The sequence below is a fragment of the Thamnophis elegans genome, chromosome 3 (assembly GCF_009769535.1).
Source record: "Thamnophis elegans isolate rThaEle1 chromosome 3, rThaEle1.pri, whole genome shotgun sequence".
In the NCBI taxonomy this organism is placed as follows: Eukaryota; Metazoa; Chordata; class Lepidosauria; order Squamata; family Colubridae; genus Thamnophis; species Thamnophis elegans.
In genome coordinates, this window is record NC_045543.1 from 105,301,996 (window position 1) to 105,329,083 (window position 27,088).

Genomic DNA, 27,088 nt, shown 5'->3' on the forward strand with positions numbered 1-27,088 from the left:
TGAATACCACCTCTGGGATGCACTGTTGTAATGGCGTCACCATTTGACCAATCACACTACTGCATATGTTGCAACACAACTGATCATGCAGCATCATGTTATCCATTATCAGGTTTTCTTCTTAATTAGTTTTAAATCTGACTAATGCACCCTGGTTAAGAAATGTGTTGGTAGGGAGAATTTATATAAGGAGATAGGGAGGCTGATAATAGTGGACAATTTTGATTTTATGTTCCCTTTTACAGCAGCAAGATATAATTATTCAAATATCATGTACAAATGTTGTCTGAAATCTTACTAATTCATTCATTAATCCATGTGTCAATGGCATGTTGATATTTCTTTGGGTTCTTTTTCCAGCTCCAATGCCATCTGAGGTTAGCTATTATATCTGAATAGTTTTGCCCTAAACTTTGCTTCCAGTTGATGAATTGCTGTTTATTATATTGTTCAACAGCAGTAGAGACTTTTGGATAGTTAATTATATGGTATAGCTTCTTGTTCAAAGATTGTGTGATTGCTGGAAACTTTGTGGCTACATCGGTTAGTTCATCTGGGTCAGTTGAAAGATCTACAACAAAGAAAAATAATAGGTTAAGACAAATTACAATAAATATAAGCTTAATTTTAGAAAACTAGAATTCTGTAGTCTGTCTAATTGAATCACTCCAATAACAATTAATGTTAATTAAATCAAGAAATTACTGTACTTTTGCAATAAACACCATCTTTGCAATTCCTCCATCAGTTATGTTATCTGTTCTGACCTAGGCTTCACCAAATCACGAAGCAGATTCCTTGTCCTGATTAAAAAAAACCTTTTATTAAGCTAATGTGAATTCTTCTCATTCACATACAGCAAAGTCCTGGCAAACAGTTTTTCAAGGGTGAATTTACAACCACAGACCTTATCAAGTTTGGAGAGCTGCCAGGCCGGTATCTTCCAAACACAATGCTGTACAAGAAAATACTTGGCAAGGAGTCTCTAAGAGTCACGAACAAATCTTCACACTAATTAAGCAAACTGTCTCCTGCAAACTCCACTCCCCTTTCACTCCTCTTTATTCCCTATGGGAGAGGCCATTCACTGTCCACCTGTGCCTTTATACCCGAGTTGGCCCTTGTTCCTTAACTGTTCCTTTTTCCTGGCAGCTCTGCGCATGCGCACATTAGGAACAGGCTCCACCTGTTCCTCTGCCCCACTGATCTCCGACTCTGAAGGCAGCTGATAACTGTTGAACGGCCCTAGCCCCATCTCTGCCTCTGATGCAGAGCACTCATCAGAGCCTTCCCCAGACTCCAGGACTGGCCCATGTTTCTGCCCAATCTCCTCACTGTCTGAGTCTGCCACCAGTTCCGCTGGCTACTGACGGGCCACAACAATTATCATATTAGAATATCAGAAACACTTCCGGGGAGTGGCCTGTCGCCGGTCGGCAGCTTAACAGAGCTGCCCCCAGAATTCAGGATCGTTATCTACTCAATATCAAGAAGATAACTCTTTTTTCAGACAAGAAAAAAGCAGTGAGGAATCTCAGCTGGTAAGAATCTTCTTTGAAGTTCACAGTTTGTTTCTTTGTGAGCTGTGGACGGAGGGGGAGAATCAACCCAAAGCTGAGTCATTCAACTCCGACCTGAACTTCGCAGCTGTTATTCACAGCACGAGACAGGATCCCCTCCCCCTCAGGACAATCTTTAGAAAAGAGACTATTAAAAGTCAATACGAGCAAAGACCAACTTGTGAACTTTAAAATCTTTTCTCTATCTGAAATACCAGCTTCAATGTTATAAAAACCTCTTTTGCTTAATTGTCTTCAAAATGGCGTTTACAGCTTCTGCATCTGTTATCTCCGGCTTCCTGCTACAGAAGTAAAGAAATAATCTCTTATAATTTAATTAGAGCTACTCCCTTAAAGCTTTCAAGACTCTTTGTTGACTCAGACACATTCCAAACATTCTAAATGGACTTTCTCTTTTGAAATCCTCCGTAAAACCCCTTGGGAAAAAAAAAAAAAAAAGAAGGGAAAAAAGGGGGGGGAGGAATTTCTTTTTCTCCACATAGCACAGTGGATTAGTAATTTAGAATAAATAATTAAAACCAAAATATAATGGCATCCAAATCAACCTCTGTTAAATTACCTCCAAAAACGTCTCCCATACCTGGCACAAAGTTGCAGCCCCCACCATCTATGCCCCCTAGTGGAGATGTACTAACAAAAGAATTTTTTCTGGAAATGTTCAAAGAATCCAGAGAACAGAACTTAGAAATGTTTAAAGAATTCAGAGAACAGAATCTAGAAATGATTAAAGATTTCAAAGATGAAATAAGGAATGAGATGGAAGTTCTATATGACAAATTCGATACCAGGGTCACTAAAATGAATGATAATATGATGGGAATTGTAAATGTGATAACAGAATATATTTCTGGAATGGAAGATAATTTAGAAACTCTCAATGAAGCTAAAACTAACCTGATATCCAAAACTGAAGTGGTGGAACAAAAAATTGATAATGCTGAAAAACAAATTATTATGATACAGTATAAGCAGATGGAGCTTGCATTAAGAGTGAGGGGGCTGCGTGAAGAAAAGCAGGAGAACTTAAAGCAAATGTTTTCTGAAGCTTTTGACCGTCTGGTGGGAAAACCGGGATCCAATTTTGATTGGCAGATTGACAGGATTTTTCGTGTTAACTCATGGGCGGCAAAACAAAGGCAACTTCCCCGAGACGTGGTAATATACTTTGTTACAAGAGAATCTAGAAATATGATACTACAAGAGTCCTACAATACTAAGCTTCAAATTGGTGGACAGGACCTGATTGTTCTGAAAGAAATACCGCCTCAGATGCTAAGAGCCAGAAGAGATTATGCTTTTCTGGTGGAAGAGCTCAGAAGGCGCCAGATACAGTACAGATGGGATGCCCCATTCGGTATTATAGTTACAATGGACAAACAAAGATATCGTCTCAGCTCTGTATGGAAAGCTCGTGATTTCTATCATAAGATTCTGAAGATGGGATATCCTGAACCTTCGGGATATGGTGAAAAACCACGAGACGAACAAGATAAACAGCAAACCACACAACCATCAGATAAAATGTATCATCTCCCTCTTCCGGAAGGGCAAGGAGTCAAGGAAAAAAGATCCAACCGCAAGACCACCAGACAAACGGATAAACAAGCTACTATGCAACAATCTCAACAATCATTGGCCACTGACCAAGGAGCTACTGCAACAAGCTCAGAAGCTGTGGGAGGAGCCAAACCAAAGGTGAGACAGGCCTTGCGGGAGGCTCTAAAAAAGCTTCAGGCAACCAAAAATGACAACTAAGATTTTGACATGGAATGTTAACGGATTGAACTCTCCACAGAAAAGAAAGAAAATATTTCATTATCTTAAACAGTTTAAGAATGACATAATTTGCTTGCAAGAAACTCATATCAAATCAACCGATCAAAAATATTTGTTTAACCCCAAACTGGGCCAACATTTTGCGACCTCAGCCATGGAAAAGAAAAATGGCATAGTAGTATATTTAAGAAAAGACATTAAAGCTGAGCTAATTGAAGCAGATCCCTTTGGAAGATATATTGCATTAGATTTAATCTTAGAAGGGAAAAAGACGTTACTTTTGGGAATTTATGCTCCTAATCAACAACAAGATGGATTTTATAGAAATCTCCATGCTAAATTAGTACAGTGGGATTTTGAGTCTTGTATATTAATGGGTGACTGGAATGGCGTGATCGACACCAAAAGAGATAAGAAGACAGCTCGCCTGAACACCAAATTTCGAGCTAAGTTACCCAAACCCTTTTTTGACATGCTGGACGACTTTGAATTGCGAGACGCTTGGCGCGAGAGGCACGCAGAAGAATATGACTTTACCTTTTTTTCCAATAGACATCAATCTCTTTCAAGGATTGATTTTATACTAATTACAAATGATTTACTTTGTAGGGTGAAGAAGACAAAGATTATGGCGAGAGCTCTCTCAGACCATAATCCAGTCTGGATGGAATTGGGAAGGGTAGCCCAGGCAAGAAGGTCCTGGAGGTTGAATGAAAACTTATTTAGATATGAAAAGTATGTTAATGATTGTAAAAAATTGCTATCAGAATATTTTGTCTTCAATATGAACAAGGGTACATCTTTGGAATATGTATGGGATGCAAGCAAAGCGTATATGAGAGGAGTATTAATGAATATAAATAAAATACATAGATACAAACAAGGGCAAAAACGAAAAGAATTGGAAGAGGAAATTAAAGGGAAAGAGTCAGAATTAACATTGAATCCAGGAGATACAAAGATTAGGGAAACAATTGCTATATTAAAATCTCAGTTTGATATGCTGATCTCTGACCAGGTAGCTACTAGTTTATTATATGCTAAACATAATACTTTCTGCAATGCAAATAAACCCGGTAGGTGGTTGGCTTATCAGATTAGAAAAAAAAGGAAAGCTCGAAATGTAACCAAATTGTGTCACAGAGGGAAGGAAGTGTTTCAACAGGAAGAGATTCAAAAGGTATTTCGGGAATTTTTTACAGAGTTGTATAAAGGGGATAAAATTAAGGACGGAGATATAGACAAATACCTAGATAAAGAGAAAATCCCCCTAGTCAGAGAAGAACATAGGCATAAGCTGAACCAACCTATAACCTCTGGGGAAATTTTGCAGGCAATTAAACAACTAAAGTTAGGGAAAGCACCAGGCACAGATGGTTTAACAGCTGTTTATTATAAATATCTACAGTTAGAAATGGTAGAACCCCTCAGAGAACTATTCAATAAAATTCAATCGGGAGGGAAAGTGCCTCCCTCGTGGAAGACTGCGTTCATATCGTTGATACCCAAAGAAGATCAAGACCTCACCCAACCAAAAAATTACAGACCTATTTCATTACTTAATGTAGATTATAAAATTTTTACTAAAATATTAGCAAATAGGCTAATGGGGGTAACTCAGCAACTGATACATACCGATCAAACTGGTTTTATACAGGGCAGACAGATGAAGGATAACGTTAGATTAATTATCAACGCTTTAGAATACCTGGGAAAGAACAATCAAATCCCGGCCGCATTCATATTTTTGGATGCGGAGAAAGCCTTTGATCGAGTTAATTGGCAATTCCTGCTGAAGACATTGCAAAAAATGCAGATAGGAGATGGCTTTTTACGGTCAATTGGTGCAATATATCAGCAGCAAACAGCCCAGATCATTGTCAATGGAAGTCTGACAGACTCCTTTCAAATTGAAAAAGGTACAAGACAGGGCTGTCCTCTGTCCCCATTATTGTTTATTATAACTTTGGAAATACTGTTGAATAAGATACGGGGCCTGGGCGGTCTAAAAGGGATCAAAATTAGACAGCAAGAATATAGAATTCGTGCATTTGCGGATGATCTGGTTATAATATTGGAACAACCGCAGGAATCTAGTAGGGTATTATTGAATACGATCAATCAATATGGTCAAGTCTCGGGATTTAAAATAAATCTAGGAAAAACCAAAATAATAGCTATAAATATGACTATCAAACAGAAGGAAGAACTGGGGGCGACGCTAAGATGTGAGGTAGTTAAAAAAGTTAAATATCTTGGAGTTAATATCTCAATCTCAAATGGGAAATTATACAAGTATAATTATGAATCACTTTGGCATAGTACACAGTTGGAGTTGAAAAGGTGGGAAAAACTGCATTTGTCCTTGCTGGGTAGAATAGCGGCAGTAAAAATGAACATTTTACCAAAATTTTTATTTCTTTTTCAAATGTTACCAATACTTAAAAGAGATGCGAATCTTTTAGAATGGCAGAAGGGTATCAACAAATTTGTGTGGGCAGGAAAGAAGCCGAGGGTAAAGATGAAAATAATGCAAGATGCACGTGAAAGAGGAGGATTGAAATTACCTAACTTAAAATTATACTATGACGCAGTGGCATTATCTGCAATTAGTGATTGGATTCATCTAACTAATGACAGAATTTTGAATATCGAGGGATATGATTTGTTATATGGTTGGCATGCTTACCTGTTATTTAACAAAAAAACGGATAAGAAATTTAAAAATCACATCTTAAGAAATGCTTTATTGCGGGTTTGGAAAAAATATCAACATAAACTAAATGATAAAGTGCCCATGTGGGCAATTCCTAGACATGCAATTGAAAATATGAATGTAGAACAAAAACACGATAGAACCACCTATAGACAACTTCTTATCTCAGAAAGAGGGGTGATGGAACTAAAATCTTTAGAGGTACTTAAAGAAGAGAAGGTAGTTCAAACGTGGTTTCAGTATGGTCAACTACAAGCTAGGTGGAAAACAGATCAAAAAACTGGCTTTGTAAAAGTTGAGGATAATCTGTTTAAACAAATAAGAGATCAAAGCTCAATGCATATAAAGAGGATATATAATGTATTAGTACAGATGGATTCTGAAACGGAACTGATTAAGGATTGTATGATAAAATGGGCTCAGAATGTCGAGGAACCAATAATGCTTGAAACATGGGAAAGAATCTGGGTAAGAAATGTGAAATTTACACAAGCACAAAACTTGAGAGAAAATTTTTATAAGATGTTTTATAGATGGCACCTAGATCCTAAAAAGCTTGCCTCTATGTATCCAAATGTTCAACCTAAATGTTGGAGATGTGGTTCTTGTGATGCTACATATTTTCATATATGGTGGACATGTCGTAATGTTAAGGCATTTTGGATAAAAATATGGTGGATCCTGCAAAACATCTTTAAAAGAAGGATAAAATTTACCCCCCAGCTGTTTTTACTGGGTATATGCATTGATTTTACAGTAGCAGAGACTAATTTGATCCTGTATTTAATAACGGCAGCAAGACTCTTGGTGGCGCAGTATTGGAAGAAGAAAGATTTACCCACCATTCAAGAATGGACTTTGAAAGTTATGAACTTAGCCGAAATGGCCAAAATCTCAGCATATCTCAAAGAACATTCAAACGAGAGATACAAAAGAGACTGGAAAAAGTGGATTGATTACATAAAAAGTAAATATGGGACTAAAAAACTCCAGATAGCTTATGCTTAGTATCAGTAATAATTTAAATTGTTTAAAATTTGGGTAACAGTAAGAAGCTGAGTTCAATGTAGAGATATTTCAGACTGTGATTGTTCAAAAATTATACCACGTATGGTCTTTGGGAAGTCGGGGGGAGGGAAGGGAGGTGGGGATTTAGGGGGAGGGGGGAGGGGGGAAATACAATATGTGTTAAATTCCATGATTGTATTTGTATACTGTGGCTTTTCAATGTTAGTGCGAAAATAGTACAAACCGAATATACTGGAAGGTAATAGATACCGAAGGAAAGAGTCGAGTGAAAGAAGAAGGAGGGTGGAGAGGGTGAGAGAGAGGAGGAGGAGAAGGGAGGGAGGGAATGGAGAGGGAGTGATAGGGTTAGAAAGAAGGGGAGGGGAAGTAGGCGTAGAGGGGTGTGTGAGAAGGAAGAATGAAAGTTGGAGGGGGTTGAAAGAGGGTGTATGGCAGGCCAAGGTGGTATACTGGGTTTGTATTGTAGAGGGCATTTTCTATATGAGTGAGGGCCGTGTTTATTATTCAATGTCATATGCCCTGATCAAGCACAGTGAATATGTGATTGTATAGAATGAAAACATAATAAAATATACATTTAAAAAAAAAAAAAAAAAAAAAGAATATCAGAAACATGCACACACTCTGCAGCAACTACAGAAGAAAAGTATGTGTCTGGAATTCAACAGCATGCTTAGATTGCTGGTGACATCTTATTCATAGGTTGCTCCATTTGCTATCTGAACAAAAAGAAATGGGGTATGTGCCTATGCTGTCAGCAGTTTGAGAGAAGTCACCTGAAAAGGATTTTAAATTGTATGGCTCTGCACAGGTATCTTATTTGCAGAGGAAGAAAAAAAAACTATCCTCTTCTACCTTACACTCAGTCTGCAGTAAATACAAGCCTTTATAATCATAACAGTCTCCTGAGTGGGAGTAAAAAGGAGTGTGGATGGGGGTAGTGGGGAGAAGGAAAGTTCACACTGAAACTTCACCGGCATTTTACAGCCTCCCTTTGAAAGTAGAGATGGAGTGGGCAAGTAAGATCAAAGAGGAAGAACACTTTGATGCTCTCTCAGCAGGGTGAATTAATTCTGTAAAGTGAGGCAATGAAGCTGAGGACTTGCAAAGCTGGGGAAAAAACTGAAGATGTTTATTTTTTAATGATTGAATTGGTCCTCCCTTCGCGGAAGGGTTGCCTCCCAAGAAAGGAAAAGTGCTGGGTATATAAAGACCTTTGAATCATTCGCATTAATGAATAAGGAATTAAGGAATCCCAAGTTACTTAAACTGCATCCTATGATCCCTTGAAGTGCGCATGTCTGCATGTAGACCTTACTCATGAAACCCACATACACAATAAAAAGTAGAGTGTACACAAAATTAAGTTATTTTGCCAACCTTTGCAACTACAATTAAGCTAAGGTAGCAAGCTTGTGCCGATCACAAGCCTAGAGCTTTTTGTAGCTATAATTATTATAATTTAAATAACCATAAATATAGCCATAGAAAGCTCCAGTTTTGTGACTTGTGTAACTATAGCAAAAAGGGTTACGTGGCACCTCCATAGCTTGGACAGTGTGGAAGCAGCCTAGGACAGGACTTCCTTCTCAGCCTAGACTGCAATAGCACCAAGTGATTCTTCTGGGGGGCGGGAGTGGGCAAGCAGTAGCTTTGTATCTTTTACTCAGGACAGTTGTCAGAAGAGCTTTCTCAGCCTTGAGGGGAGCTGACCTGCTCTGGACCCCAGAACCCCCAGCTCATGAATTAATATGAAATATTAATGAAATAATGAAATAACATGAAATAATTAATGAAATAATTGCCTGCAAGCAAGAATTGGTGGGACTAAAAAACAGGAAGACGGTGCAGAGAGTGGTAAGGATGGCAGAAAAGATCATTGGTAGTTCACTTCCTTCTATCCAGGACATAGCACATAAGTGATGCTTGAGCAGAGTCCGCAGGATTGTCTGGAACACTACACATCCTCTTAATCCTGTTTTTCCTTGCTACCTTCTGGGAGGAGGCTTCTGGTATCCAAAGCAGAACATCTGGATTCAGTCACAGTATGTATGTATGTATGTATGTATGTATGTATGTATGTATGTAGCAATTTGTGCTGATAAATAAATAAAGGGAGACTAGTATAGATCTATTTCAAGCTATTTAGCTCTCATCAGCTAGCCATACCCTTACTGGGATTTGAACCTGTGCTGTATTACATCTTAGGCAGTGGTGTTAGTCACTAAGCCACAGGTTGTCTTCCTTTATCAGCTAAGGCAGGGAAATAGGTATGTATTTAGGCATATTTGGGCATACCAGGGGTTGTGACACAAAATACACACATACATACATACATACATACATACAACATACAATCAATATATATATATATTACAACCCCTGGTAAGCCCCAATTATGGGAGGAAGCTAACTGCTTCCATCATCTGTCCTTCGGCTCGTCACAAGAGTCCATCACGACAGAAACCCAATATTTTTACTGTTGCCTTTGTTATATTTGTGTTTTAAAATAAAATAAAACACACACACACACACACACACACACACACACACATATATATATATATATATATATATATATATATATATGTATGTATGTTATATTTGTGCTGATAAATAAAAAAAATACTGGGTTTCTGTCTGGATGGTCTCTTGTGACGAGCCGAAGGACAGAGAATGGAAGTGTGACCTTCCTCCCATATTTGGGCATACCAGGGGTTGTGACTTTATATATATATAGCATTTGTGCTGATAAATAAAGGGAGACTAGTATAGATCTATTTCAAGCTATTTAGCTCTCATCATCTAGCCGTACCCTTACTGGGAATTGAACTTGGGCTGTATTACATATCAGGCAGTTGTATACATGTAATACAGCCCAGGTTCAATTCCCAGTAAGGGTACGGCTAGTTGATGAGAGCTAAATAACTTGAAATAGATCTATACTAGTCTCCCTTTATATATTTATCAGCACAAATGCAACATAAATGTAACAAAGGCAATATAAAAAATAAAAGTAAAATTAAAAAATGGCTTTCTGCCTGGATGGGTCCTAGGGTGAGCCGAAAGAAAAGGGAAGCAGTATGCTCCTTCCCATATTTGGACATACCAAGGGTTGTGACACAATACATACATACATACATACATACATACATACATACATACATACATACATAATGTTTTCGTAGATTTTCATGGGTGTAAGTAGGCTGGTCTTGTTGTATTCGGGTCTTTTCCCATGTAAGATTGAGATTGTCTTGGCAACATTTTGGCGAGGTCTCACTAAGTTTTCGGCTTAAAGCGTGGTTGGAGCTGCTGTCTTTCTATAAATCTTGGTGGGTGGGTGTGGAGTGCTGGCTTTGTTTCAGTAAGTGGATTGCTTTAAGCAATCAATATATGTGTGTGTGTGCGTGTGTACATACATACATATATACACACATATATATGTATGGTGCAAGTATATATTTATGTATGTACTGTATATAACATGTATATATGTGTGTTATGTATATGTTTGGGTAGATACACACTTGAGAGCAGGCAATAGAATTTCATTTTTAATGTGGGCTGGTGTGCTCACAGTAAAAAAAAGACAAAAGTTATCTTATCTTATCTTATCTTATCTTATCTACAAAGTAGTAGAAAATGAAGAAGCTAAAGTGGTCAGGGACTTTAGACTTCAAACACAAGCATCCAACTTAACAATTGTTAATAAGAAGGACAAAAAAAGTTTGCCCAGTGAATGTTGCAATACCTTGGGACAGTAGAATAGAAAAGAAAGATCAGGAAGAAATCACAAAATATAAATGTCTGCAAACAGAAGTAGAATGACTATGGCAAAAGAAAACAGAGATAGTACCAATAGTAATAGGTGCCTTGGGTGCAATTCCAAAATATCTAGAGTACCACTTGAACAACATCAGAATTGACACTATCATCATTAATCAATTGTAAAAGGTAGCTTTGCTTGGAATAGGTTACATCCTGTGACAATATCTTTAACACCATTAAAAATCCACATCTGCCTATCCCACCAGGTCCTTGGAAAAGACTCAATAAGTAGAAATAGTTCAGCATGATATTGAAACCCACATTTATAGATCTCAGGAGACCAGAATAGGTTTTGGATACTTAAAAGCACAGCTATCTTCTGTCTCCTGCTGTGGGGCATGTTTCTTGCATTCTTTGACTTACTGTTCTCTATTGTACTGTATGCTGAATTAAAACTGCATGCTAACTTTCATTGATATAGATTCTTTCAGGGTTTTGTTTACAGGATCTTAAAATTTGATCAATATTCTTCACCCTAGATGTGCATCATTCCTCTGTTCTTTTGCTGAATAGAACACGGCGTAACACAGATGCATTATTTCACAGTTTTGGATCTTGTGCTAGTACAAGGCAAGGACTGTGTAGCTGAACCTGCGCAATATGGAAGTGAATCAGTTTATTTTGATCATTTAGATCACATCAGAGAATAAGAATATTTTTCATCAAATGATAAACCTACCAAACAACTGAGGAGATACGGAGTGGCCATCTGAATAAGCAATGTATTTCCACTTGTCAATTCGCAGCATGTAGGTTGAAGAATTCACATTGCAGCCATGAAACTCACTCAGAATCCAAGGAGGATGGAGCCTTCTAGATAGGGCTTTGAAATATTCATTTTCCAATATCAAAGGCATCAGTGAATATCCACTGATGTTTTTGGGAATGGGGATACTTGCAATGTCTGGAAAAGAAACGTGTCCATTTGATAGAAAACAATTAGAAAGCTCAAATAAGCTAAAATAAGAAACAAAACGTATAAAATTGAGAATTGCTATTCTGGTAATATCACTGTGCCTCTTTTATTTATGTATATTTTATGCTCCAAATGGAAATTAGCATCACAGTTCTATACTCAGAGTGATAATCCATTATATGGAATAGAGCTATTTTTAATTTTCTGAACACAAGACTGACATTTAAATGTTGTTATCTTTGGTTGTCAGAAAAAATAAAGTCTATAAAGATCTCAGTTTGAGTTAATGAAATGCACCCCAAATGTATTTATTTATATGCACACAGTTATCTGCTGAGTTCGTATTAATATGATCTTAACACTTATTCAAAAAAGCCATAATATTCAATTTATATTATACTTTGTTTATATGTTTTCAGAAGTTGTTTGCCAACATTGGTTCTTCTCACTGGTGTTAAATTTAATTAATTAAATGTACCCATGGTTCAATAGGTTAAAGTTTCTGAGTGATTATTACTATTCAGTTTTAAAATATGGTACACACAATCTTTTATATTCCTTATTCATGAGTCTACATAGAAGTCTGCAGAGATTTTTATCTGGACAACTGAGTAAGAAAACAGAATTTTTAAGATTATTTATAATCTTGTATGGGCTTCATGCAATGTCTACGCTGAGCTTTTCTGTGTAGCAATGGTAGGTTTTAGGCACCAAACTAGAAAGAAAAGACTTGAATACTAGTTCCATTTTAGGCATGAAAGACGGTTTGGGAGACTTTGGGCCAATCATTTTCTCTTAGCCCAATTTACTTCACAGGATTGTTGTTGAAGGGAAAATGGGAGAAAAAAGGTGCGTTAGGTATGTTTTCCAATTTGAGTTATTTATAAAAGTAATAAAAGCAGGGTAAAACAAATGAATATACATATGTATGAATGAATGAATATATTCTGCTGCTTGGAGAGTTGATTTACAACACACTTTTTTTGTCTCTGTCTCTCACACAAAAAATAGTTTGACTCAACAGCTATTGTACTAATTTTAATATCCATTTACAATTTTGAAAAGTTCAGTTCAGTTCAAGGAACATACTTACTATGAAATTACTCAGAACTGAAGTTACTTCAGAAACTCTTTTAGGGTGCTGACACTAAATGCATTAGCATGATTATATATTTAAGATATGAACTGGAGCTTACATGTCAAAGAATATATTATAAAACAAAACAGTATGCATAGAGAAAGCATATATTAGGGGAAATAATTATGTTTTTTAACAATCAGGATGGCTGAGAAAGTAACATTAATCATTTGTTTTATTACTCATCTAAATAAATTAAACCCTGTTGATTTGTGTTTTTATTTTTAACTTTTTGATTACAGGATAGAGCAATCAGGAGAACATATGGGGATGAACAGAACAGGAAGGACAGCAATTTAAAAATATAAACTTCAGGAACGTTGTGGAAAAAACACAGTTGGAACCAAAAATTGCTAACTAAATTGGAGGGCTGAGGATTTGAAAAAGTTATGGTTCACCTGATTAGTAAAGCTCCTGTAATAATGTAGTCTTGAAAGGACTATTTTGCAGCCTGAGAAAGCATTCTCAATTTTTGAACAATTCTTAAATCATTACTTCAAAAGTGTCAGTCTATTGAAAAGGCCTAACCCTTATTCCAAATTACAGTTAAACTTTGGCTTATGACCACAGTTGAGGTGGTCATATTTTCCATTGCTAAGCAAGACGGTTGTTAAGTGAATTTTGCCCCTTTTTATGACCTTTCTTAATATAGTTGTTAAGTGAATCACTACAGTTGTTAAGTTAGTAACTTGATTGTTAAGTGAATCTGGCTCTTTTCAACCAATAGGGTTGGGAACAACCAGAATCACCATTCAGGAAGCATTGTTCTTGCTTTTTACCGGTATTAATGTATATAGTGCCAAGTGGTGTATTAACCATTAAGCAGACAAAGCATGTGCTTAGGGCACCAGACCCAAATGGAGCACCACAAAGTTGAGAAAGAAAAAAAGCCCAAATTAACTTTGATTAATTGTCTAAGATCTTGGCAGTATCCTGTTAACTTTGTAATTCCTATCAACTACGATTGTCTCATAAAATTAACTCAGAAAGGACAGACAGCCAATAGATGAAACAATGGCAACAACAATAGTAAAAAGGCAAACAATCCCATAAATATTAATTTTATTGCTGTAGGATAAATAATGCTTACCAAGCATGGTAGGATAGATATCCACGAGGGACACCATATTTGATATGAACTGTGACTTAATATTCGGACCCATTATAAGGAGGGGAATATGGGAACTTGGTTCATACATGCTCATTTTATAAAACTGTCTGTGTTCCATTGCAAGTTCTCCATGGTCCGCAGTAAATATTATGTGAGTTCTTCCAAGCAGTCCTGTTTCATTTAGAGCAGAAAGAATCTCACCTGTAACACAAGACAAGGAAAAACATGTTAAGATATTAATTAAATAGCACTGATGTTTGCAAACATTATGTGGAATACTTCCTTGCTAGCAAGAACATTTAGTGATAAATGATCATGAAAATTTCTACCTGAAAGTTCTAAGTTTCTTTCAAAGCTTAACAATATCAAATGTAACTGAATTCCAAAACTCCATACTTGAAACTATTTTATAAAACTTAGACTTAATATCTATGGCAATTCAAAATCCTAATAATGAAATTAAAAGCCTGTCTCAAAATTTAACTCTCTGGAGATTAACTCTTAGGACCAGGTTATAGTTCATTTCCCCATAAATTTTACAAACTACATCAGAAAATTCAACTTCTTTTAAACTTAGCTTTATATCTGAGCTGACAAGTAAAACAAAGTGATCGATGTTTCAGAGTCATTCTAAAGTCTTGGCCCATAATTATTATGTTATGAGTAGATAATTAGTAAAAGTGAACATCATCACACCAACTTAAAAGCATATGTTCTAATGATAAGATTGATTCAAAGTTGTAAGAACTAATTATTATATTTTCTATCTAACACTTCATAAGGTTATGCTTTGCATCCTATTAATAAGTGTGTTTTTCAGTTTACAGAAGTTCTTAAGGTAAATTTTAGCTGGTTCAAATGAGCAATATAATATGAGCAGGTTATAACAGCTCATAATGAAACACATCAATTAAATATTCCATATTACTGAACCTTACTTTAATATGATTAATTCCTAAAGCTAAGAACAGTCCTGATTAAAAACTATATAGAGGGTAATGTCTAAATAACTGTTCACATCTAATTTATTTCAAATGTTACTTATGACAAGCATAAAAACTGACATTTCCCTTGAGTTTCTGAATGCCATGCTGGTTTTAAAGCAAGTTAGAATAATTGGAAAGAACTATGAATCTACAGTAATTGAAAATCTATAGTACAAGAAAAGTGAATGTTAATAATATGCAAGCAGTTGCAGTCAGCGAGATTACAGCCAAAACAGGACATTGTGTATCACTCAAGTTACTGAAAACTTTATCAAATTCTTTTTGGTTTATTAGATTTTACACATTTTTTTGTTTTCTTGAGTATTTTTCACTTTTTTTTTTTATAAAAAGAGACTGATGTTTTCTGAATGAATTAATATTCCAAGCAGACTCTATGCCATAATATAATTTAAAATATTTGAAGAGATTTTTCCTGTCACCTAGTGCAATGAGGCCATATTCTAAACATAAAAAGTCATATCCTGGAAGTAGTTGAAGCCACAAAGGAAATAAAAGTACAGGATTCCAAACAAAGATCTTCCCCTGAAGTTCCTCCCTTCAACAAAAGGACATAATTACAAGTGATAGGGAATTGCCGCCAACTGTCCTCAGAAAATAGTATGAGCTTATGTGAATCAGAGGTGAGTTCCTACCGGTTTGGCCGAGTAGGTAGTAACTCGGCTGGCCACACCTCCGAACCGGTTTTATCAGTGGCGCCATAGGCACCACCATCTTGGTTTTTGCTTTTGTGGATGTGCAGAAGCATTTTTTACCTGTGCATGTGCACAAAGCATGCATCAAATGCACACGCGTCCAAAGTGCATCCCTGAGCGAACCGGCAGTAGAAGAAGCTGGAACCAATCCCTGATGTGAATGCCAAGAACCAGCCCAGATAGCAGAGATGTTTTCCTTGACCCAAAGAAATATCCTTATAGAGGGTGCCAATGAAAGCATTCCAAAATATTAAGAATCTCCTTTGCTCTAAAGAACCAAAAAAGTCACAGATCTGAAATTGGTAGGGGCTATGTATGGACATTCCCAGATAATAGTTTGGAGGTTATCATGTAAAGCACGTTATAATGCTAAATATTTTAACATGGCTGTATTGTATTCTTCATGAATCTGTATAGGCAGATACCTAAATAAATAAAGAACAAAGGAAAAAGCAATATAAAATACCTTTAAGTACATTTTGGGGACGGGGAAGAAAGCTTCCAAGAAGTAACAGTTCTTAAATTTCTGACAATGTACAAAAATTACATGACTAGGATCAGGATGATGAATACGTCCATGAACGCATATTTTATAAAAGTAGTAACTTGGTATTACCTACCCAGCATGGCATCTGTTTCTGCACACATGGCATAATAATGTGCTCGAATATTTCTGATTTCTTCCTGTGTAAATTCTCCACTGCAGTTCTTGGTGTAAGTAGAATAATAATCAACTGGGTGCATCTCTGAAAATGGAGGCCATTTTGGAATCTTTATGGCATCATAATTCACCTAATAACAAAACAGAAATGTGCTGCATTTGATAAAATAGCTCTATTGTGCAGTTGTAATTTGTCAAAAATTGTCAAGTAGGTGCCAAAAGGAAGCATGCCGATTGAAAATGAGATTACAAAGAAGATTTCTCTCCCTAGACTGGTAGGTGCACAGAAATGAAAACTGAACTTTTTCCAAGAGGTCAGCTGTTGGCACTACTTAGACCCTGTAGAGCTACATTTTTTATTTGTAACATTTTTAGTGGGATAAAAGATGAAAAAATGATGGGACAATTACAAAGAGAAAACAGTCTTGTCTGGATTTTCTTTTGAAATCTGGGAATGAGTAGGATAACAGCATAACAGTAAAAAAAAAACTTGTTTCAATCTGCCCCTGCAAACTTTAATTTAGTTGCAAACCTAAATATGATGGAGTGTCACAACACACTTTGATTTTTAATTTAGTTAATTTAACTTAGTTTAAAAATATTCTTTTTGAAATGTTACTCAGTTACACATTTTTGTTACTCAAAAAATGTTACTAAGGACAGTTAACCCTTCTTCTGAGACTTACTATCTATTTTGACAAGGGGGAAACAAACAAAGGAAATCAAAAGCAGGGGCAAAAGAGGAATCATATGCATTCTGCTCAATAACACCTACTGAAGAATAGTGTGAGGAATAGGAGCCCAAAGGATTGGCCAAACGAAAGGTTTTGAGGAAGGTGTCTACTCTGATACGGTAGTCCTCAACTTACAACCACAATTGAGCCAAAAATTTATGTTCAGTGGGAAATTTGTTAAGTGAGTTTGCTCCATTTTATGACTATTCTCACCACATTTGTTAAGCGAATCACTGCAGTTCTTAAATTAGTAACACAGTTATGTGAATCTCGTTTCCCCATTGATTGTAAGAAGTTGGCAAAACATGACTCCGGGATGCTGCAACTGTCATAAATGAGTCAGTTGTCAAACATGTGAATATAAATCACATGACTAGTGATGCTGCGATGGTCATAAGTGTGAAAAATGGTCATGTCACTTTTTAGAGCTGTTATAACTTTGAACAGTCACTAAATGAATTGCTGTAAGTTGAGGACTACCTATACTGAGTGGCCTGGAACATCAGTGCAAGAAATCCTACAATCACTGCTGTGTCTATCTCGGTTTTCATGTCCTTTGAGAGATTCCCATCTTTCTGCCAGTGTCAAACTCTTACAGATTGTAAACTGAATATTAACATTTATCTTAACAAGGTATTGCTGGTTTTAAAGAAGTTTTGAAGTAGGCCTTTTGAAATTTATTCTCATATCATGCAAAAGCCTTATATATCTATAATGCATTCTCTGCCTGCAAAACGTATCTTCCTTGCTTATTGCATCTCATGTATCTGAAAACAAACCACATGCTTCCAAGCCGAATCCAGCTAATATATTGCCTTAAAGACCATCTGCTTAGCAACACATTGTACTATGAGAGCATCATGTTGATGCACTGCTCTAAGCTGAATCACCAAAGGAACAGAAAAAATGAAGTCAGGCTAAGCTCTATTCCAGTTGAGAGGAGAGAATTCCATAGTTCCACCATTCCATAGTTCTCCCATTTCAATCAGTAGAATGGCTTGTCTTCAGACTTTGTGGTGTTCCATCACTGGAGGTTTTTAAGAAGAGTCTGGACAGCCACTTGTCTGAATGGCATAAGGTCACCTGCTTGAGCCAGAGGTTGGAATAGACTTCCAACGTCCCTTCCAACTTTATAATTGTGTTATTCTGTACTGTTATTCCACATCTCAGCAGAACACCACCAGCATGTAGCCATATGTACCAATAGCAAATTGTGTTATGGGCAAAAAAAAAAGACAGTCATTGTTTACATTTATATCATATGGGTTGCATAATTGTACTGTCATGATGACAGTCTTACAGTTCTAACTCTGCTCAAGTTGCTCCAGTTAGGCAGCCAAAACCTGGATCACTCGTTTACACTGGAGGTGGCACCACAAATATATAAAAGTACTGTGTTTGTCACTAGGCAACCTCATAGACAGAAAATAAGATGCTGTACTGATTGATTCAGTAGGGCTCCAATATACTTAGATGAATCACTATAGCAGCTAAGAAAAAACAGCAATAACCTGGAGGAAGAGAATACTGTTCAAGAGTGGAAGGAATAAGCAAGTCATGGGGGTGGAGGGGAGACTTGGAGGAAACATTACTTAGCCCTGAGACAAAGACACGCAAAGTAACTTGATTTAACTGTTCTGGTTTGTTTAGAATAAAAAGTGATAGAGAAAAACTTAAATAGGCTTTCTGCTACTTTCTGAAGTAATCTAGATTGAAATAATTAATTGAAGTACTGATTGAAGTCCATTATGGGTATGTGGCTCAGTGACTAAAATGCTGAGCTTGTCAATCAGAAAGGTTGGCAATTTGGCGGTTCGAATCCGTAGTGCCGCAAAACAGAGTGAGCTCCTGTTACTTGTCCCAGCTTCTGCCAACCTAGCAGTTCGAAAGCATGTAAAAATGCAAGTAGAAAAATAGGAGCCACCTTTGGTGGGAAGGTAACAGTGTTCTATGTGCCTTCGGCGTTTAGTCATGCTGGCCACATGACTACAGAGACATCTTCGGACAGCGCTGACTCTTTGGCTTTGAAACAGAGATGAGCACTGTCCCCTAGAGTCAGAAACGACTAGCACATATGTGCAAGGGAAGCCTTTACCTTTATGGGTATGTACCCTTCCAAAATGATTAAAAGAAATCCTTCTGAACACTGCATGAGTAGGCATCACTGAGCTATCATTAAAGCAGTTTGAGTTTTTCCAGTCTTCCAAAGGAGCTTGAAAAATAGTTGTCACTGCTTTAACAGTCATAGACTTGACTCAAAGTAAGTGGCATGTTTTCTTATACGGATGCAGAAATCTGAAAAAGATAGACTACTTGAATGAATAATAGAGAGCTCTTACAAAATTCAAAGCATTTCTGTAAATCATGGTCCTAACATGAATATACTTGTAGAATAGCAATCCTAGTTGTTCCCAATTTAAGAATGTTCAGAAGTGAGTAACTAGCAAAAATAGAGCTAAATTTACATTGTATACTGTCTGGGTTAAACATAAGAACAATACTCCAGTACATGAAAATGCTATAAGAGAAAAAATATGTAATAACAATTATTTAATGGCTGACAGCTCACTAAAATTCTGTCCTAACTATAAAAATTAAATATGTTATGTGAGGATGCTTCTGTGGAGAAATTGTTTCATTACAGAGCCGCAGTGCCTTTCAGCAGCAGGAGCCATGGCAACAGGGCTAGAGAGTGTAGTAGCCATTGTAAAACATCTGGGAATTCATTTGGAATACAAATAAACAGGAGCTTTTGACTCCTCTTCATGAAAATAATAGCACTGTTTTTTATTAAAACAAAACACCTGGGTTTTTCCAGCATTAAAATAGAAAATGTAAACCAATAGAATTACATTTTCTGTTCTAGCAGACAGCAATCACCATATAAAGAGATGGTCTTGCAGTTTTTCTAAGAAAGATCAATCTAAGAGTCAATATTGTAGCTTATTATACATAACAAGAAACAGATTGGCAATGCAAAGTATATACTAGTAAACATCATAATTGCTCAGTTTATAAAATGACATTATCACATGCAACTCATACTACTAACTATGGCAGCTGGTTCCAATTTTTTTTTCTTGTGGGAAGATTCCCTAAGGGACTACAAGATAAGCAATTTTTTTCATTTCAAAGACTATTTGAGCATCAATCACTGGTCAATATAATGTATTCATTGCCAATTTAAATCCTGTAAGATTCAAGCACACATGAGTGCATGCGCGCACACGCACACACCCACACACCCCTTTTCAAAGAAAATGCTGTTACTACTATGCTTACATGATGTCTAACCATTCATAATCCATCAAATGTGGAACAGCCACATTTTCTTGTGAAACAAAATGCATTGGCCACACTCACTTCCCCATCCTCCTCCTGTCTTCCACATTTTATCCCATTAGTCACTTTATGTGGAAGCTTTTTCCAGACAGAAATCTTTCTATACAGTTCTTTAACTTGTTATAAGCAGTATATGATAGTGGGTGGATCCAGATTTAGATGCTGATAATAAGATTGTTACCAATTTTTCCCAATACTTCCTTCAGTCTCCTGATGCTGTTGTATTATTCAGCAGGTAACACTCACAGCAACCTATATACAGGGGTGGTATTAACTTACCTTTCCCTATCATGTCGCAAATGTGAACACGCACGCATGTGCTCCGCCTTCTGCGCATGTGCTTTGCCTAAAAAAAGAGCCTAAATGGGACGCCGTAGAGCCGGGGTGAGTGGGCGGGGCCACCTCTATTTCCACTACCGGTTTGGGTAAACCGGTTAGAACCAGCAGAATACCATCTCTGCCTATACTGCCAGCACTGGTGATACTGGAGAAACAATTATACCAAAGTATGTTGCTAGAGAGATGAGCCCTACTTGACTTCCAATAATTTATCTGAGGTCATTTTAGAAGTGCTGTCTTATAATCACCCCAGATCTTCATCTAGGCTAGCTAAGGGTTGACTTAGTTGGCTATGACATTGAATCCAACGTTTTTGGAAAAAAAACACCAGATTATGGAAGGCTGATCTAATAGCATGGTCAAAGTCCCTCAGCCAGAGAAGCTCACTGGATGACTTTGGACCAGTTATTATTTCTCAGCTCAAATTACTTCACAGGATGTTTTTGTGGGGAAAATTTGGGAAGAGAGAGGCTATATACTGTACACTACCTTGAGATCCTGAAGAAAAGGATAGCCCTAATCAATCAGTCAAACAAATGAATAATAAATATTAGACTGAGGTTTACTTATGTAATGATAAAGATAAAGCTGACAAAGAATTCTTATTTTTTTTCATATGCTATGTATATACATACCTTTTGTAGCCAATATGGAGATGTGAGAAATGTGGATGCCCCATAATTTTCTCCTGAGGATGGTGAAGGATATGGGTGAGGCAAATTTAGTCCAAGGTACAGAGCAAAGGGCTGTGATAGTTTAGTTGCCTTGTTCTTTATCCAATTTGCTGCTGCTTCAGTAACCTTCCAATCTTTTTGCATGACTCTTATATATGTCTTGTTGCCTATGAGTTTAGCCACAGGTCTGCCTTCTTGCTGAAGCAAAAAATCAACATTTCTGGTCCAAGCTTCCACACGGTTACTGAAAATAAGAAGAGCTTTCAAGGTATGCTTCTGAATCATAATTACATACATATTACCCAAGATTATGATGCTGGCTTGTTTTTATTAACTGTTATTGCAATTTAAAAAGTTAGGCTGCACAGTGCATATATATATAACCAAATTACACTCATTTTAAAGTTTCTACATTCCTATTTGTCTCATGCAACATGCTGAAGTAGATTGTGTGAATTGAAATCATACGACAGGTTGTGATTTATTTAATCTAGCTATGGCTACAGCTAGAATTATCCATGGATTTGTTTCATTACTGACCTTAGTCAAATATCATCCAAACCTGACTAATGGCCAACAGAGACTTAAGCAATTATTAGTTTCCATGGAAACAATATAAACTGGAAAAGTGACTGCAAAACAAAGCAATTTATGAAGCAAATTATTTTCTGTTTCCAAACTTTGTTTCATCCTGCATCCATATATGTAAATTTCCCATGCCCTCCCTGCCAAAAGGACTAAGCAAAGTACTCAACTTCCCCATTATCCTATCCTGTTTTTTAATCAAAAACTGAACAATTTCTACTCCATATGAGCGTTTTCTAGTTACCACAAAGGTCATGTCACCTACATCTCTGCTAAAAAGTGATCTGTTGTATTTCATCACATCATTTAAACAAAAACCTTTAGAAAGATTTCTGCCAGCTTCCTTAGTGGTAGCTTCCCACAGAATTCCTAAATATAGTGATTTGTGTGATTGGCACAGTGGTTAAAGTGCAGTACTGCTAACTGCTGCCTGCCTGCAATTTAGCAGATCGAATCTCACCAGGCTGAAGGTTGACTCAGCCTTCCATCCTTCCGAGATGGGTAAATGAGGACCCATATTGTTAGGGGCAATATGCTGAACTCTGTAAACCGCTTAGAGAGGACTGTAAAGCATCTGAAGCAGTATATAAATCTAAATGCTAAGTGCTATTGCTAAAAAATTCTTTGGAGTTATCCTTTCTGGAACAGAAAAACATTTTCCTACATTTATTTCTCTTCTGCTTCATTCCCTAATGAAAGGGTTGCTTACAAAGCAATCAAAATATCAGGGCAGGTTATGCAAAGCATACACAATATCCAAGGCCCTATCCCTATAGCTTTACAGTAGGACAAGTTAAAAGAAAGGATTGATGGATTCCCCTGGTTTTTTGTTTCCCTTTGATCTGATAGCATTTGTCTATAGAGAAAACAATCATTAGTTACTCTCCCTAACATCCTTAACTTGTGTTGGGGCAGGGCTAAGTGACCATAGACAGATTATTTGAATAGCAGTTTAATTAATTAATTAATTCTAAATCTATTTTGAAATTAATATTTAAATAATCATTGTTTTTTTAAAAGATGGACAATATCAAGCATTTTATAGGCTTTGTCTAATACATCTTTTAAACATGTATTACAAACAACCAAAAAATAAGAAAAGAATAAAAAGTGTAGAAAATAAAAAATAATTAAAAATAATATATAAAAAGTAATTTCGCCCTTTATTACAAGTATAATTTTAGTGTTGTCACCATTTCTCAAAATGCAACAAAACCCTCTCTTCTTTGCCTATCTCATTGCTTAACTCTAAACAAAATCTAAACGCCTTGTCATTCATTTCTTATCAGTAAAAGTTCATTAAGAGCTACCAGAAATAACTAAATATCTATTCTAACCTTGATCAAATAAGTCAATTCTATATTCCTTCCCTGTACTTTTAACAATCTCTATTTTTAATCACTTCAAATAACTTTAGAATTTCATTTCATTTCATTATTTTTGTTCCCTCTCAAATAATCCTTCAAGAACTTAATAGCTCTTTTGTATGTCCAATAAGAAAAGGTTATCCAAATCACTTTTTGTCTACTTTATGTCCCTTTTAAATAATAAGACATCAGCCAGTTTCATTTGTATATCTAGTATATCATCGTTTTTCATATCATTCTTGTAACTTGTCATATTTAAATATATATTCAAATCAATCTCAGTCTTATCCAATATAACTTATTCTTTGTCTGTGACATCACTAACACACTTCTATGGTATTATATATTATTAAAATTAATTTCTTATGCCAGTATTCAAAGATATCTTTAAAAATATCCACTGTGAAGGTGTTTTGTCTCATTCTTTGATAACAAGTCAAATTTAAGTATTCTTCCTCTTTAATTGTAAGATTTATGTTCTTCTACTTCCCTCTAGTGTCCAACCTTCAAACTCCCTTCCTATATTGATTTTTTTTCCAAAGAACGCCCTCATCCAAAAAATTATGGGAACAATTTTTAAAATTAATTTCAAATTTTTATTCCAAGTTAATCTGAACTCTAAACCCATTTTTAACTCTATATACTATTTTCCTGTTTATTCCAAATACTATTTTTTAAGTTCTAAAACTTTTCTCTAGAGCTAAAGAAGAGACCCAGTGAATGCAATAAAAACTTGTAGTTCTGAAGGGTCTTAATATTTCCAAAGCAATAAAAAATAGATCCAAAGATGAGCAAGAAATGAGTCGGTCAAGCTTTTTTCCCCAAGGGTTGAGTTATGAGCAGCTGAGAGTTATGACGTATCATTAAACCTCAATCATGGAACTCACCAGAAGTCACATTTAAACACTGATTTTTATTTCCATGAAATTCTCAAGAACTGTATATGGCTCTAAAGAAAACTTTGTTTATCTTATGCTTTCATTATTTATACCACTATTCCTACTACCACTGAGCAAATAAACATACCAGGATAGGTTTTATCAGGTAATAAAATCCCTCTGTATTAATTTTTGTATTATTAGGACTAATGTATTAGCCAGACAAGATTTGACATAAATACTACATAAAGTATGAAGTTGGATGCCAATCACAACTTGATAGTGATAGAGAATAGATGAATGATAGAAGAATGTGAAATCTGCAATGCTGAATTAGTATAAAATATATGAGAGGCATTTTCACACATACCTAGCTGGGACAAGTAACAGGAACTCACTCTGTTATGCGGTGCTAGGGATTTGAACCGCCGAACTGCCAACCTTTCTGATTGACAAGCTCAGCATCTTAGCCACTGAGCCACCTACATACCCATAATGGACTTCAAACAGTACTTCAATTAATTACTTCAATCTAGATTACTTCAGAAAGTAGCAGAAAGCCTATTTAAGTTTTTCTCTATCACTTTTTATCCTAAACAAATCGACAGTTAAATTTTAGATATAAAGCACATTTTTAAAAGGAAGAATGTCTACTGGTAGTGCAACAGCACTAACAGAAGCAAACCTTTAATTCAAAATTTTGTTTAACTATAAAATAGAAATCATTTCATGAGGGTGGAGTAGATAGGAACAGTTCATCACAATAGTTACCGGTATTCATTTTAAGAATACAAAAATCTGAAACAATTTTTACAATAAGCCCTTGACCATGAGACACTTTGTTTTCATGCTGAAAGGTAGAACACCTGAAAAGCATTTAATAATTAAAAGAAAAACAATAAAATGATCGAGATTTCATCAATATATAGATATAGCCCATTCTTTATTCACCTTATCGAATGATGTCCAGAAGTATAATCTAGTTTTCCGTATTTTTGGGTATAGTAGCCTTTTCTCCCCATAAGGTCCATCCATGTTGTATAATTTGGATCTAAGCCCTTGAAGTTGTTCCAGGACTCAGTTAAGTGAGTGAAAAGGCCACTCCACATAGCTAAAAAAAATATTAACAATATGTTTATACAACTCTCTTCTTCACTTGATACAATTTGGAAGGCAGCCCTTAAGGCAAAAACTTGTGACTTTGAAGATAATTTCTTGCTATTTTTATGGAACAATACTGTGCAAATTCCACAATTCCTATAACATGAAAATCCATCAAAATATTATCTCTCTGCTTTTTCAAGGAAGGACTATATTTTCTTTATAGGTCCTTTATTTTTGTTCTGCCATTTACCCAAATATTGCCTTTTATGTATAATTTTACCTGCACGAGATGGACAGCAAATGGGAGAATTGGTGTAAGCATTAAGAAAGAGACTGCCTTGCCTCCTCATGAGATTTATAAAAGGCAAAACTACTGTTTCATTTTCTGGGGGAAATGTTAGCCTTCCATCCTGCAGGAAAAAAAAAAAAATGACTGTGGGAATGCATTTGGAGATTAAGGAGTATTACAAATCAGTGGCTAAAACGTACAATTTATGTATTGGATACTTTAGATATGTTTTTAGGGAGAGAAGAGAGCCAGTTTTATGTAAAGGTTAGGGCACCAGGGTAGAAACTGGGAGATGGTGAGTTCTAGTCCTGCCCTAGGCACAAAGCCAGTCAGGTAATTCATTGCCATTCACTGTCTGTCAGCCTAGGAAAGAGGCAATGGCAAATCACTTCAGAAATGTTGCCAAGAAAATGCAGGGATTGAGCCATGCAATTTCCAGAAATCAGTACTGATTCAAAGGAACAATAACTTTACCACACCATCATTTAACCCTAACAGATGAAAATTTTAAAATTTCTTGCTAGAGTTACTTAAAATGATATTACAGAAAGAATTCTAATTGAGAATATTTTCTGTCTTGCCTACCTTCTCTAGATATTAGAACTGATAAATATCCTGTCCTTTTAGCCTCAAGTTCTGATAATTTAATGAATCCAGTCACTCATTTGTTCCAGCTGAGAAAGACTCTATAATTTTCATAAATTTTTTACATAGTCTACACTGTGTTTTAAACATGGTGTATTTATGGAGATTCTCAATCATCCAGGTCAAGGTTGTCCCAAAGGTGCTTTTTCCAAAAGGCAACTGGATTTTCTTGGATTTTTTTTTAAAGTGTTTCGCAGTGAAATGTTTTCAAAGAAAAAAACCAAGAAAGTCCAGTTGCCTTTTGGAAAAAGCACCTTTGGATTAAACATGGTGGATTTAAAAGCTTTTGTCTTTCAGTGGGATTCCACCAGACCAATCTGACATGTGCTCAGGCAACTGTCATTTTTGCCAGGAACTTCATGGTTAAAAGCCTAATAGTCATGCCTATTTTTTTTCTTAATCCAAATCACCTTCTCTCCATTATTTAAAAACACAGAAAAACTCGCAAAATCTCTCTCAACCTATTATTTTATTAATTGTGTTGGTAGGGCCTCTAGTGTACACAAAGAACTGTTCGAAATGTTTGCACCACTGGTTTCTTCATTCTCTCTATTCCTATGATTCCATTTGGGAGGACAGTTGTCTTGGAAAGGCATACTGTTGCTTTATGCAACTTTAGTGGAAGTACATTCCATTGGTTCAATGGGGAAATGTTCATAGGATTGCAGTTTACA

General features: G+C 36.1%; 1 protein-coding gene across 1 annotated transcript in view; it reads right to left on the bottom strand.

The window, feature by feature from the left end:
* Positions 1–27,088, bottom strand: part of ARSK (arylsulfatase family member K) — a 28,469-nt gene continuing 1,381 nt past the window's right edge. Inside the window, exons 2-8 of the mRNA XM_032212533.1 lie at positions 25,761–25,890; positions 25,328–25,487; positions 21,508–21,790; positions 16,417–16,588; positions 14,077–14,298; positions 11,612–11,836; positions 1–571 (exon numbers count right to left, since the gene is read on the bottom strand). Coding sequence (XP_032068424.1) covers positions 303–571; positions 11,612–11,836; positions 14,077–14,298; positions 16,417–16,588; positions 21,508–21,790; positions 25,328–25,487; positions 25,761–25,890 — 1,461 coding nt within the window. The 3' untranslated portion in view covers positions 1–302. The remainder of the gene's footprint in view (positions 572–11,611; positions 11,837–14,076; positions 14,299–16,416; positions 16,589–21,507; positions 21,791–25,327; positions 25,488–25,760; positions 25,891–27,088) is intronic.